General features: G+C 39.0%; 1 protein-coding gene across 1 annotated transcript; it reads right to left on the reverse strand.

Moving 5' to 3' along the window:
* Positions 1-2767: 2767 nt before the first annotated feature.
* On the reverse strand, positions 2768-13968 carry LOC309554059 (gastrokine-2-like). Its single transcript, XM_082255583.1, has 6 exons — positions 13947-13968; positions 11612-11665; positions 8863-9000; positions 5592-5699; positions 4560-4698; positions 2768-2972 (listed from the first exon to the last, which is right to left on the reverse strand). The coding sequence occupies exons 1-6, from the start codon at positions 13956-13958 to the stop codon at positions 2872-2874; spliced, it is 552 nt and encodes a 183-aa protein (XP_082111709.1). The 5' UTR covers positions 13959-13968; the 3' UTR covers positions 2768-2871.
* Between the last annotated feature and the right edge of the window lie 1821 nt (positions 13969-15789).

Below are 15789 nucleotides of genomic sequence, written 5' to 3' on the forward strand. Positions count from 1 at the left end.
AACAGTTTAGTTCCTGACACCCACTGCCAAGCCTTTTAACAAATGCACCAAATGAAATCCCTGACTAGCCACAGCTACAACCTGTTTCTGCCATTACCATTTTTTTTTAAGTACACCTAAGCGTGCTGACAAGTACCCCTGCAGATATGCATAGCCCAGGTTGGGAGCCACTGATTAGGAGGATTTGCTATCCGCTAACATTATTCCTTCATAAAAAACAGTGCTCTCACAGGCTTTGATAAAGCAGATCATGATTACCAGCTTTTGAAAATCTTTGTATTAGTAATAATGTAATGCTGCATACAGTGCAGAACCATCTATGATAGTTGTTTGGAAAATTCTGGCCTGGCATCTAGAAGTTCCTGCCACTGCAGCTTCTAAGAGACCTGTTAAACACCATCATTATTGCCCAATTTGGTGCATTTGTTATACTGGGATAGGCAATGCAGCTCTTTCCATTGTTGTAATATTGATCATTCATATTAAATAAACAGCAAATGCTACAAATACATCCTAAGACTTTGGATCACTACACTCGCTGCCAAGGATGCTTTTGTAATTGTACAATGTAGTGATATATGTTGCCCATTTCAAAGTATGTTCCACATCCACAGGGTATTTCTAGGACTACAGTATGGCCTTGCCTATGGACATTCTCCCTGCCAGTACACAAGGAAAGAATCTGTCTGCAAAGTGGTACATAAGATATTATGTTACGACTATTGTTGGGCTTTTTTGTTTGAATGTTTTGTGTAACACACAAAATAGAAGACTGGTTTGGGATGCAAGGGGACATTTGTCCCTGCTCCAGTACAAATAATATATGTTGGGGTGGTGGCCCTTAGTAGAGATACTTCCCCATGCAGAACTCTATACAGTAAGAGATCCCACAGTCTGTGACAGCTGCTGGGGGTTATATATAAATATCTGCTCCCTGTTTAAACATGAGATCACCTGGCAGAGGGAAGTCTTCCATCATCAGCTTCCTTTGTAGCTCTGAGTACTTATGCTACCCTTTCAAAAAAGTGATATCAGTTTGGGACTATTTTATAACAGTGCAAAGAGCCTATTTGACCCCAACAACATTAGGTTGCTTTCATAACTCAAAATTACAACTTGCTGGCATTGCACTTCTGACCAGGTGGACTATTTGCATGTCTTTTGGCCTTGTCATAAAATCCAGAATTCCTGGGCAGAATTCACAAGGATATATTCTTCTCTCACCATAATCTATGTTAATCCTGACATATTTACTTCTGGGTTTGGTTGAGGTCTGCTGCTCTGTTAAGACCGCAAAGCCTTTGTCCTCAAATACAAAAAAAGCCAACCACCCTCACTTCCCTTCTGGAAGACATTGGTCAGTAATGCTTTGATATTGTATAAAGGGACTTATCAGAGCAGGGGTTATCCAGTGAAGTTTTAGAAAATTGTCGGTGACTTGGCTCGATTTTCCACAGTCAACCTGATTGCCACTGTAAGACAGCTTTGTTAGTCTTCTTTTTGATTATCTACGAAATCTTGATACCTGTAATAGCTGTTGTAAGTTATGTTCCTGGTAGATTAATATTGCTAGGGTGCTAAAGACCCTCATGGGGCTTTTGAGGCCACAAACTACAGCATCACACTCTGTGACACGTGCAAATGCTTCCTGCTCTTCAAAATAAAGTCCACTGTAAAATGCACCCTTTTATTATTACTCAGAGTCTTATCAGTCTTAAACACTTGAGAGCATCCCTTTTTAAAACCCCTGTAAATTATTGCAAGTCCTGTATATACATAGGAGGCATTAGATCCTAGGCCTTAAGATATAATTGTTTATCTCTCACAAGATGTACTAATTCGTTTGTATGCTAAGGGTGCTGTTTTGTGCATCTGGTTTGTATGGATGTTTGTTCTGGAATAAACACGTTTTCAATAAAACAGAAATTACAACAAAAAAAAGTTGTAAAAAATGCCTATGTTAAAAAAAAGTATACTTCAGTGTACAAAGACTAAATGATGTGATGTATTGCCATCTGCTGGCAGTTTTGTGGCATTGTAGTTGATCTTTCGGACAAGAGTAGATTTTATGATTGCCATTTTTTTAAGATTACAAGTTAGGAAGCTTGGTTCACCAGATAAGAACCTTCTGATGTGCTAAAACTGTGCAGTGTAGATAAAGTATTAGAATTGAATAGAATTTTCAGGAATTTTCTGCAGCACAGACTGGAACGAATCGAATACAACATGCAGATCAGGAGTCATTGCCTCACATGGCTCAGACAGGACTCCTCATACAAGTACATGACACATCAACTTATGGTATATAAGAAATATGTTCAAGATAAAAAACCTCCAGTATATTTATACAATGTACATCCTTAACCCTCGTCTGAGGGCAAGTTTCTTGGCAATGCATGGACAGGGGTATGATAGTGTCAGAACCCCAAAGGGAATGATATGGGAGACAGGCTTCAATTCTAGCTAAAGGCCCAAATGTAATGCTATTTTTTCTCCCTTGATATACTCTGTAAAAACAAACAGCACACTAGTAAATAGCTCACCACCTTACATATTTATTACTGAATGTTTTGTTAAGTTCAGGATGCTTTTTTAGCTTATGCCCAAAACTTTCCAAAGAAAACTTGCTCTAAAAAATAAAAATAAAAAAATAAAGAGAAGATGTATTGCCACAAGAATACTATAAACACATTCCATTGGTTGTAAGCACATTTTATTGGTGTGTAAATGTAGCTTCTCTATTTCTATTTCCTATTTTCAAGGAAGCTCATCAAATGCAGGAAGTGAAAAGTCATTACTACATTGCGAGGTAATGGGTGTGATCAGCAGCAAAATGATGGCGAATGCTGAACAGTTTAGAAGGTGGACGTTCTAGAGGTGGAACCCTGCACATAACCCAACATGGATGAAGAGGAAATGGATTCCAGCACATCCTTGAGCTCCAACACCTTGTCCTTGCCTCTGTGGTGGGGCTGTAAAAGAAAAGTACAGTTATTATAAAAAGTAAAAGAACCTGTTTCTCAGCATATGTCAGAGCCAGATCATCCACAAGGCAACCTAGGCAGGAGCCTAGGGCCCAGTTGATGTATGGGTTGTTCAGCAACAATCTTGACGTTCCTGCAGTAACTCGGGAGGATAACACAATTAGTCAAGCTCGTGCCAAAAAAGACGTTGCAAATGGGGCAGCTTTTCTGTGCTCACATTTCTTACCAAAGTCGATCAAAGAGATGGTGCGGCCAAAGCTCCACCCTTACCTAGGGCCCCATTCTGTCTTTATCTGTACCTGGCTGCAAATGTGTGTGTATATATATATATATATATATACACTGAACAAAATTATTAACGCAACACTTTTGTTTTTGCCCCCATTTTTCATGAGCTGAACTCAAAGATCTAAGACTTTTTCTGGGGCCGTGCATTATCATGCTGCAACATGAGGTGATGGTCGTGGATGAATGGCAAAACAATGGGCCTCGGGATCTCGTCATGGTATCTCCATGCATTCAAAATACCATCAATAAAATGCACCGGTGTTCATTGTCCATAACATACGCCTGCCCATACTATAACCCCACCGCCATCATGGGCCACTCAATCCACATTGTTGACATCAGCAAACCGCTCACCCACACCCCGCCATACATACACGCTGTCTGCCATCTGCCCTGTGCAGTGAAAACCAGGATTCATCCGTGAAGAGAACACCTCTCCAAAGTGCCAGATGCCTTCAAATGTGAGCATTTTCCCACTCAAGTTGGTTACAATGACGAACTGCAGTCAGGTTGAGACCCCGATAAGGACAACGAGCATGCAGGTTGTTTCTGACAGTTTGTGTAGAAATTCTTTGATTATGTGAACCGATTGTGGCAGCAGCTGTCCAGGTGGATGGTTTCAGATGATCTTGGAGGTGAAGATGCTGGATGTGGAGGCCCTGGGCTGGTGTGTTACACGGGGTCTGCGGTTGTGGCGCCGGTTGGATGTACTTCCAAATTCTCTGAAACGCCTTTGGAGACGGCATATGGTAAAGAAATGAACATTAAATGAATGGGCAACAACTCTGGTGGACTTTCCTGCAGTCATCATGCTATTTGCACGCTCCCTCAAAACATGCAACATCTGTGGCATTGTGCTGCGTGATGAAACTGCACATTTTAGAGTGGCCTTTTATTGTGGCCAGCCTAAGGCACACCTGTGCAGTGATCATGCTGTCTAATCAGCATCTTGATATGCCACACCTGTGAGGTGGATGGATTATCTTGGCAAAGGAGAAGTGCTCACTAACACAGATTTAGACAGATTTGTTAACAATATTTGAGAGAAATAGGACTTTTGTGTACATAAAAAAGTCTTAGATCTTTGAGTTGAGCTCATAAAAATTGGGGCAAAAACAAAAGTGTTGCATTTATAATTTTGTTCAGGATCTCCCAAAATAAACACCACATCTGATGTCAGCTTTTAAATGTGAGATGTCCCCTCAATTTAGGGTGATTGCATCTTATTTCCAGTGATCTATGGAATAAATGAATTAGTAGATAAGTCCGGAAGGACAGGCTACTTACGTGTGAACTCACGAGCCAAGTAGGTTGGAACTCCCCAGCACAGTCCCTGAACAGCAGCGCCATATTGGGCAAGGTCATATATTTGTTGGTTAGTGATAAAGTATTGCTTTTTAAGTTCTTCCAGCTCCTTCTTCTGCTCCTGCAATGAAGAAGGGAACAGACTTTAATTCTATTGTATTATTTTATTACACACAGCCTAAAAAGCTGGTGTGGTCAAGTGGTAGTCATAGGTCTGTTAAGAATTGTGAACAATTTAGTATGTGTGTGTGCAAATGTGACTTAGGGACCTTAGATTTTAAGCTCCTTGAGGGCAGGGACTGATGTGAATGTTTAATAAATATGTAAAGCGCTGCGTAAATTGATGGCGCAATATAAGTGCCTGTAATAAATAATTAAAAAAATAAATAATGTTGTCTCATTTGAATGAAAATCATATTGAGCAGACTTAGGAAATGCATGAGATTTTTAAATGAATGCTACCATTGCCAATTAATAGGCAGGCCGTTAAAACGCTGTCAGTCTTTGACTAATCTTTCCTGTGAAATGGATCCGAGAGCTGGATTACTGGAAGACTAAGACACTGGTAATATAGCTACAGCCATGTCACTGCTAAAAAAAAAAAAAAAATACACAAAAAATCCTTAGCACACATTTGGATGCACCTAGTGCACATCTAAATGTGTCCAAGTCACATGGCCATCTCTCCTCCAATTACAGAGCTCTCTCTGCTGCATTATTCATAGAGAAGTCCATGGGGCACTGCAGGATCCATACTGTGGCCTACATTTTATAAAAGGGCCAACGATTGTGGGCCTCGGTAAATGTAACCCAATAGAATATAATGGAGAGTGGATAGTGGACGGTATCTGCTGTCTGTTATAAATTATCGATTTACTCATTACTAGAAATTAGATTGAAAGAACTATATATTAATAGATAATACAGATGTATTCATTGCACAGATGGTTCACCTCCTTCTATCCCATCCACATCATTAATTGGGGTTTGGTTCACTATTTCCCACACACTTACCCTCTTATGCATCATATCCTCAAAGATACCCAGTCCAGGGAAAGTGTCAATATCCATGTGTGCAATCACGCAGATACCTCTGTATGGCATGTGGTAAGCCACTATGTTCTGGGAAAAGGTGAAACATATGTGATTATTACATTGCCTATATTGCATCCAAATAACGTGCACCTGTCATAAGAGAAAAATGTAGTCTGCCATTGCTCACCCCTTAATGTATCGCTAGTGGCCTGTCTGGATCTGGATAACTACACTTGTAAATCACAAACCTAGAAGAAGCATGCAGCAGATAAAAGTCTTTTTCCTGGTCAGTGCCTTCAATTATTGAAGCCAAAGCTTCATCAAAGAAGAATTTTCGGAAGGAGAAGTCAGCAATTGCAGCTGACATTTGTCTCTCAGTATGGGTTTTCTTACATTTGGTCAGTACGGAGAACATACAGTATCTATTTGTCTAAATGCAGACGTCTGCTTTACGAAAACTTTCATTCTATTAAATAGTTTACTAATAAAATAATTAAAATGACAATGCACTATAGCTAAAGACATAGAATAGGTATATGTGAGCTGTTTAAAGGATACAATCAACTTATAAAAAAAAAAAATGCACATTTTTTTTTTTCAGGTGAAAAAAGTGCATTTATTATTTAATTATTTTTTTCTAAGGAGCCTGCAGAGCGTTGTACCCATGATCTGCAATCTCAGGCTCCTGCAGGCTCTCAGGATAGCTGTCTGCCCATACATCGTATGGGCAGGCAGTTACCTGATAGCAGGAAGATCAATGGACTATGAGAGCGCTCACCAGCAACCTAATAGTTCATTGAGAACTACAATCTGTCAGCCACAATGTCTGGCGGTACTTGTGGCTCTCATTCACCGGAAACTGTGAATAGATGACAGGGCCTTGTGGTTGGAGCCCTGTATGGCCATGCTAATTTCCAATTGTGATAGAGGGTGTGGGAAGAAGATCCCCTGCCCACTGTCACAGGGAGGTAGAATCAGGGGGTAAAGGCTGCAGATCCTGATTACACGTTCCACCCTAAAAACAGGTGGAACTTGTCATATGTTCCAAAGGTGAACTTTTAATCATAACCTAAATATTATGAATAATGTAGCGCAATACCTCTTACCATCTATCATATTGCACTACACTATTCATGATGTTTACGTTTTTTTGGTGAAGTGTGGTGAAATCACTTCTTGAGTGTTAAGAATAATATATTCCACTTTATATTTTAGGTTTTCACTCATTTATTTTGGCTGCGCTGATTATTTTCTTTATTTTTTTATCTTTTAATCAGCCAAAGGATTTTTAATTGTTTTTAGTCAGTCTTGTTACCTAAAGCCTAGTACACACCACTAGTTTTTTCACAGCTCAGGTCGGAGCCGATGTACTAACAATCCGATGTTAGTACAGCTATCTCCCCTGCTGTGCTATTGTGTTCTCACAGGGGGACAGCCCCCCCGCCAGAACACTCTAGTCAGCGCTCTCAGCCAATGACTGATCAGAAGCCAGTCGGCTTCTGGTTTTCCAGCATGATTGTCTGACAGAAGCCGGCCAGGTTCTGTTGGACCCGCTGCGATGCACATGTGCCGAATGTCAGGCAGTTTTTATTGAACTGGCCAGTGTCTACTAGGCTTTAGCCTCTATGCCAGACAGAATAACCAGGTTAGTGCCTTCATTTTCCTCCATTGCATTTAAGTAAAAAAAACTTGGTCACCAATCTGCCTCAACCTGCTGCCTGAGCAATGAATATTAGGTGCCACACTGAAAAGACCACCCCTCTACTCTTACCTTCTGTAAGTATGTTCAGACTGCACTGTGCGACACAATAGAGCTTATTGCAGCATTTTTTAAACTTTTCACCCCAGAGAAACCCCTTTAAAATAAATAGTATTGGGGAAACCCTGCTAGAAACAAATCATTGGCAGTCAGTGAGAAAAATGCCCCATATATTGGTGGCCAGTGACACAAATGCCCCACTTACAATGGTGGTCAGCGTGCCATTCTTACAGACAGCTAAAAAGATCATTGGTGTCATACAGCTGGCTCTGCCAAGAGGCATTGACCCTGGGACCGTAAATTGGTAGGGGATTCTGCCACAGGTCAAGGAACCCCTAGCAACCTTTGGAGGAACCCTAGGGTTTCACAGAACCCTGGTTGAGAATGGCTGCCTTAATTGGTTCAGTGCTCTCTTTGCCAGTATGTGCTGCTGTGCAAATACAGTAATTATAGAAAGCTGAATCTAAAGACATCTTCAGATATTTATACACTATTGGTATTTAAGAATATATTTAATCGTTTTTTATAGCTTTACATTTTTATTCGTGTAAGAGGCTACTGCTTTTCAACTGAACTCTTTGAATTCTTGAAACCTCTAAAACACCTTGTATGTGATGCCAGTAGTCCCAGCAGACTCAGAGATGTTAATCAAGTGGCACCCTATAGCAGGGATATGCAAACTGTGGCCCTCCAGCTGTTGCAGAACTACAAGTCCCACGAGGCATAGCAAGACTCTGAGAGCCACAAGCATGACTCCCAGAGGCAGAGGCATGATGAGACTTATAGCTTATAGCAACAGCTGGAGGGCCACAGTTTGCATATCCCTGCTCTATAGCATTCTCCTTCCCTCCTCAGAGTTACATAAAAGGTTATGTAGGGAGGTAAAGGGAGGAGTGAAGTAGCTGGGCCAGCACAGAGAGTATATAAACACTCCCAGAAGAGGATGATGTGCAAGGAAAATTTACTTTTCTGAAGATGTCACATTTTCTAGTGAGCTCAATAGCACATCGCAGGTTAATAAATAAATTGTTTATCGAAAGGAGAAACACTGCAAGTAAACATTTAAAATACTTATTTTTTCTGTGCTTTCACAAGCATTTATTTTAATAGGTTTTCTTTTACATTGATAAGGAAATTTGCCTAAAAATGACAACTCTTTTAAAAAAAATATTGTCTTTATTGTCACTGCACCGAATGCAAAACAATGTTTTTTTGCACTTTGCACCCATTTTTCATTCACAAATGACAGGCAGGGCATGGGTTTTCACTTAATGAACTGTACAAGACATGTTAGCCTTGTTTGCCCTGACATCAAATGGATCTGACTGCTATTGTATTTATAGAGTACTAAGCCCTGAAAAACTCTACTACCAAGACCGAATATGTCGTAATGGCAGACTACTGTCTTTATGAACAAATGTTCCCACTTACACATCACTTAGAAACTACATTCATGCTGTAAATATTACTAAACAATATTCTGCCTCATACCTGTTTGTAATCAAAGACAGCATTGGATGTCTGTCGTCCAGAATAGACATTAAATACAGCGATCTTGTATTGCTGGTTAATGTTAACAGTATGGTAGACCGTCTCTCCGTTGTATCCATTGTTCGTATATTGGAATGACTGTAAGAGACATTTGTAATACAATACAATGTAACTTTGAACAGATGTACAATATAAAGTATGTCAGTGTTTTGCTGTTAAGGCCTTATGCACACAGAGGTTAAATAATGCCACTTATACAGGTGTTCAGCGCTTAATTAATGCCTGCAAAAGCACCTCTATGTTGGCCTATATGGCCATGCATATATAAGTGTTTACAGGAGTAATTGATAAGTAGTGTTTACAGACAAAAGGAAAAAAAGCCAAGGGCATGTTCCTGTAGGAGCTTTTGAGCAGAAAAAAACATCTAAACGTGCAGGTATGCATATAAAAGTAACCCAATGGGCAGAATAAATGAATATCATACACGCATAAACGTATAGCATATTGTAACATTAGAGGTGTATTTTTCTGCTAAATTCTGACAGAAAAATCGCTGCCTATTTTTCTCATAAGCCCATGTGCATGAGGCCTAATATTGACTTGGTGTGGTAAGCTACAGACAACTTCAATGGGTTTTATCGAAGTGGTGCCTGTACCTGTACAGGATGGTTGTGTATATAAGAATCATGCTTTCACCTCAATGTTAATAAGCAATTCTCAAATTCACAGACAACAGCAGCATGCTTTGAATGGGGAGATTGCGAAAGGAACAGCTGCATCATTTGAAAGAATGTTTTACTTTTGAAGTGGGGGTCATAAAAAAAACCTCAGCCCCAGCATGTTACACTTTTAAATAAGGGAAAGGAATGCCCCTAAATTCATATAGTTCAATAAAGATTAGTAGAAACAAAGGGGAGAATTTACTAAAACTGGTGAACATAGAATCTGGTGCAGCTGTGCGTAGTAACCAATCAGCTTCCAGGTTTTATTATCCCAAAACTTAATTGAACAAACTAAAGTTAAAAGTTGATTGGTTATTATGTATGTGTGGACACTTTTTAGTCCAGTTCGTGCTAGACACCTCAAAATCCGGGGTGCAAACTCTGTTTTTTGTTCCATTTCCGGATCCTGTTTTGGCTGGCTCTACTAGTTCCAAAGGTGGAATGCATGTGAGGTCAGGTTAATCACTTCCAGTTCCAGCAATGGGTGATTGAAGTACTTCCAGAACGCAGGATCAAGGAAGATTGAAGGTCCGGTTTTACTAATATAAATACGACACATTACGGATGCAGAGCCACGCCCCCTGATTATGTCTTATTGACGAAACACTTCGGGGGGAGGGAGCCTTACGTCACATTGTCACGTCCAGAGGTCGGTCATTTTGTTGGTTGGAAACAAGGAGTTTTATCGTTTTGACATGTGCATTGTATCTGTCCTTTGGTGAGTGCCACTTAATTGATCTTAATAAATCTATAAGAACATACTACGCTATGAGTCTCTCTCCATGATCCTCTCTTATATATGAGGTACATTGCGGACACACGGGAGAGATTCTAATACAAGACCGCTCCGGGATTATATATTTGTTTATGCTCTTTGTCCTGCAGGACATTGGAGGCCACACTTTAAATGATGTTTGACTGTACTGTATCATTATTGTTTTGTGTCTAAACTATTGTATAACGTTACTATTCTATTTCTAATAATATAGCCTGGTTATTTTATCACAGCTGTTGTGTATCCTTCTTGTCTGACTGCCAAAAGAACCCTGGCCAAGGTGCGCTGGTGTTGTCAGCAGGGGTGGGGCTCTGTTTTGGGCAAAGGAAAGAGCAGAGGACCCAAATATATCACCGGGGGTACCACTGCAAAAATAACATTCTTCTCTTATTAAAATAGCCAGCAGAAATATTGCTGGTACAATCAATTGCTTTGGTGAAGATAAGCTGAGCCAGCACCTGAGATTTGATTCTGGATTCCCTTGAAGCAGCATGTGGAATATTTGACACTGCAGATAAAGATAGGAGTGACCCTTCCATCAATTTCAACTTTTTTACTCAAACTCTTTTTTTTTTAACAAAGCCAAAATAATACCTATGCCATCAATTTGTTTTAATTAGCTGATTTTTAGAGAAAAAAAATTACAAGCCTAATTTAGTTGGAACATGCCACTTCTGGAAATGTCAGATCCTACTAACTGCCAGCTAATTTTGTGATCATGAGGTCCTGACAGGTCCAGAGAGACAGACTTGTTAGGGCTGCTTGATAACTAATTTTACAACTATGGATAAGGGTCAATCAAGCTAGAAGCTGAAAGGCCCGGGAGTTACTTGTATGTGGTAGTGTCATAGTTTCATTATAGGTATGTTTAAACAGTTCCCAATGTCAGTGTAGGTGGGAGCCTATTTCCACTAATTTTGCATAGTTTGTATTAAACAAACAAACAAAGAAACGGCACAAGGATGCATTATTTTTTCTATATTACAAAACATTCTTAAAATTAAAAAGTTAGAACTGGTGAAGGGGATTTGAAATGACAATAGATAAAATAATGATTAATTTCAATAAAATAAAACTAAAAATAAAATAATACATTTTTATATTTAAAATCTTTGAAGCTGTGTTGGGGTGTAATGAAATGAACAATATTTCTCCATGGTAATTGCCATATCATTGCATACACAATGTTTTCCATTTAAGTCAATTTGCACAGTCCCCTTTTTAGAGGGGAAGGATGTTTATATTTTCTTACCTCATCTCCCTGCAATGGATTTATGAAGACTGCCAGAAATCCGAGAAGCAAGAGCTATGGAATAAGCAATTAAAGAAACAATTGAACAAAACACTCTGTCTATGTAAAAATTAATATTCATGAAAGTATATCTGCAGTTGATTAAATAGATAATTTAACCCAGATCTAAAATTACATGGGCCAAGTAAGAATGAGCACAGTTTATGTGTGACGTTATCATTTTCTGAGCCAGTTAGAAGAGCAGCTGTTAAATTAATCAACTGGTTCATTAGATATTTACACACTTAAGTTCATTGATTTACTTTTATTGTACACTCCAGTTAAAGATGGAATCTTAAAGTATGTAACCCCAATCACTTTAACATGTTAAAGTGATTGTAAAGTCTCGTGTGTATTTTCTTTTTAAATAACAAACATGTTATACTTACCTCCTCTGTGCAGTTGGTTTTGCACAGAGCAGCCTGGATTCTCCTCTTCTCGGGTCCCTATTCGCTGCTTCTGGCCCCTTCCTCCTGTTGAGTGCCCCCACAGCAAGCAGCTTGCTATGGGGGCACCTGAGCTGAGCTGCAGCTCCCTGTGTCCATTCAGACATGGAGCTTCTGTTCGGCCCTGCCCCTCTCTCTCCTGATTGGCTAACTTATTTTTATTCACAGCAGTGGGAGCCAATAGCGCCACTGCTGTGCCTCAGCCAATCGGAAGGGAGAGTCATGGACGGCCGAGGGACTCATGGACATCGCTGGATAGAGATGGGGCTCAGGTAAGAATTAGGGGGGCTGAGGGGGCTGCTACACACAGAAGGCTTTTTATCTTAATGCATAGAATGCATTAAGATAAAAAAACCTCCTGCCTTTACAACTCCTTTAATGTAATTTAAAAAAAAGCAATTTTAAGTATTTTAAAACTACAGCTTTCATGAAAATCAAACCTGTAGAACCTACTACAAAAGTCTCTGTTTGGGCATTTCCTGTTATAGAGTGACAACTTCCTATCTCTCAACTGCACTCATGCATTGTCACACTGGCTTCTGATGAGGACTACAAGTGGCAGTTTTAAAATACATTACTCAAACATGGTCCACTGTTGTCACCATCAGGAAATCACTCTGGAGAAATGCCAAACGACCGATGCTGGAAAGCATTTATATAGATGGGGAATGGGTGTAACAAAGGATTAAAAAAAAAAAGGTTAAGTAAACTAAATGCCATAATGTCAGGGTTTGCATCTACTTTATACTGACTCGAGAGGCAGAATCCAAGCACTGAGGCACTTTATTTACCACTTGGATTTAACCTTCTGCATGTTGTTGGCTGTTTGCCCCGGTATGCAACTCTTTATGCCAATATACCTTTTTCTGAATGGCTTTAAAACTCTGCTTGTAAAAATTGCCTTTTTTGATCACTCTTCTCTCCCCTAATCCTCTCCAGCCTCACCAGCACACACGGAGCCTTCTAAGCCTACTAAATATGCACTTAATTGTAGTGGTGCACTTAATTGTAGTCTTGCACTGAAAGAGATGTTGAATTAACTATAGGTTTTCGTAGCCTGCCTAAGGTAGTCTTGTCACTTTGACCATTTAGAGCTAAGTGAGATGTTCTCCTTAGTCTTTAGGCATTATATCTTTCATAAATAAACTCTTTTAATAAGAAAAAGAATTCTAAAAGTAAAAAAATGCAGTGGATAATCTAACCCTAACAGTTCCTGGCTCCACGTTCTACTGCAGCTATTGTAAAATCAAGCTATGGTCTCACTCGTTAGAAGTATTTATCAAAGGATATGCATAGCCAAAAAATGTTTAGTTTTAGACAAATGAGTAAAAGGGTTAAAACCTATCTTTTTTTTTTTGCTTTCTGTGTCCTTTTAAGTGATTTCCCTTTACTTTCTGTCCCACAGATGCAACAGGAAGTGAGAGGAAACAACTATCACTAGTAAAAAATGTACCTCTCTAATTCTGATGACAAATGTAGACTTTTGGATTTTTGGATTTCCCATCAACTTCTGAGATTCAGAAGCAAGGTACTTAGACTTGCTTCATCTTGTTTTTGATTTGCTCAAGGTGTTTCTTTGAGCTGCCTTTGAATTTACATCAATTTGTACAGGATAGAAAAGCAGCTCCAGTGCAAAAAAGCCAATATACATGAACCTGTAAAGAATCTTGTTTCAACCCTCCAACATCTCACAATATGTTGGATTTTAATTCCTACTCATATGAAGGACAGTAATATTAACATTTTTTATAAACCTGTTTGTTGTTTAACAGTTTAGTTAGTTGGGTGACTTAAGTAATGCATAGTATGTAAAAAATATATATAAATATATATACATATTAGCAACTTACCATTGTCCCCATTGTCACTGTGCTTTTCATATGCAGGGAATATTGAGGGTTCTGTATTGTATGGTCATGCTGTGCCCATTTATATGTTCTAGCCAAAACCAATGCACAATGGCCTGAGATAAGTCACAGAATTCCTGCTGACGTTATCAGTGATACACCAGAGTAAACCCTATGTGAGGGTGATACATGTTTGTTAAATAGGATTGGTTTAATATTCCACTCTCATGACCCTTTACCTTCATAGCTTTTCTGATAAAAAAAATACAAAAACAAATAAAAACAGGGTGTAGATGTGACATGGAAAATTAGTATACAATTAAAAAGGAGAAAAGAATATTTATGAAGCAAGATGACTTGAATTACTAACCCACAAAATAAAGATGTGAATCATACTTTAGAACAATAATCTCATAAATCATAGATGATAATGTTTTTTTTTTTTTTTTTAATCCAGTAAAATACACTAGTTCGATTTTGACAAACTGTTTTAAAATTGGCCTCAAATCTAAAAAATAAACAACTAACCCTAACCCTGGCCATATTTTAGCACTAACCCTAACTTTGCCCCTAATTCTAACCCTTATGGTAACTTTAACCCTATAGCTAACCCTAATTCTATCTTGAACACTAGACCTAATTTTAACACTAATCCCTAACCTTAACGCTAATTCTTAACTTAGCTCTAATGATTACCCTAAGCCCGACGGTAAGCCTAACTCTAACTGTAACTCTAGCAGCTACTTTACTTATTTTCCTGACAAAGCCATTGATCACTATTCATGGGCTGCTGCTGACATGGGCCTGAAAAATTTGATGAGAAAATTTGAAATTGGAAATTTAAATTCATTCTTCACTGGCTCAGCACTTTTGGTAAAGATATTTATCTACCAACTGAGCGATGTGACCACAATGTCAGCACTAACATGGTCATCATATGGTTTTACTGAAAGGGGAGTGCCAAGTGGTGGAGTGCCCCATTAAAATTTCGATATGGGGCGCTCTGGTTTGTATATACACCTCTGATTTCTCCTACCACTCTGCTTGAGAGGTCTGGTTGGGGCTGGTAGAGGTTGTCAGTATGACGGCCAGAAATCGTCAAATCATTGAGCCAATAATATGAGGCTGTCTGATTAGTACATATTAGATAAGCACGCCAGACTGCTACATCTTTAAGCAAAGTTTTATGTTTCATATTCTTGACTAAGGATAAGCCAATGTGCCTGAATTCAGTGCGGGGCATTTGTCGAACCCATCCTAAAGCTTGGAACTTAAGTGCAAATGTAAATCTGAATCCCATTGAAGTCTATACGAGGTTTAATTCTGAAAATCAATTCTGGCCCTTTTCAAGGATAGAGAAGGAATTATTACCAAAGTATATGAGAAGTTGGGCACTCCCATTAAGAACATGTATTAATGCAATTTTCTTTTAAATGCAGCCGGTGTTACAATTTTTAACCACTTGCCTATAGGACACTTTCACCCCCTTCCTGCTCAGGCCAATGTTCAGCTTACAGTGCTAGTGCATTTTGAATGACAATTGGCCAGTCATGCAACACTGCACACAAACAAAATTTTTATTTTTTGAGACAGATAGAGCAAAAGACCAAAAACCCTTTTTTTTTTTTTTTTTTTTTTAAAGTTTTTCTTAGTTTCTGTTTTAAAATTTTAGAAATTAATAATTTTCCCCTTCACTGATGTGCGCTGATGAGGCTGCACTCATGTATTGCACTGATGTATACTGATAGACTGCACTGATGGGAACTGATAGACTGCACTGATGGCCACTGATGAGGCAGCATTGATGGGCTCTGGTGAGGCTGCACTAATATGTGGCACTGATGGG

Source organism: Pelophylax lessonae (genome assembly GCF_965119305.1).
Source record: "Pelophylax lessonae genome assembly, chromosome: 4".
Taxonomy (NCBI): Eukaryota; Metazoa; Chordata; class Amphibia; order Anura; family Ranidae; genus Pelophylax; species Pelophylax lessonae.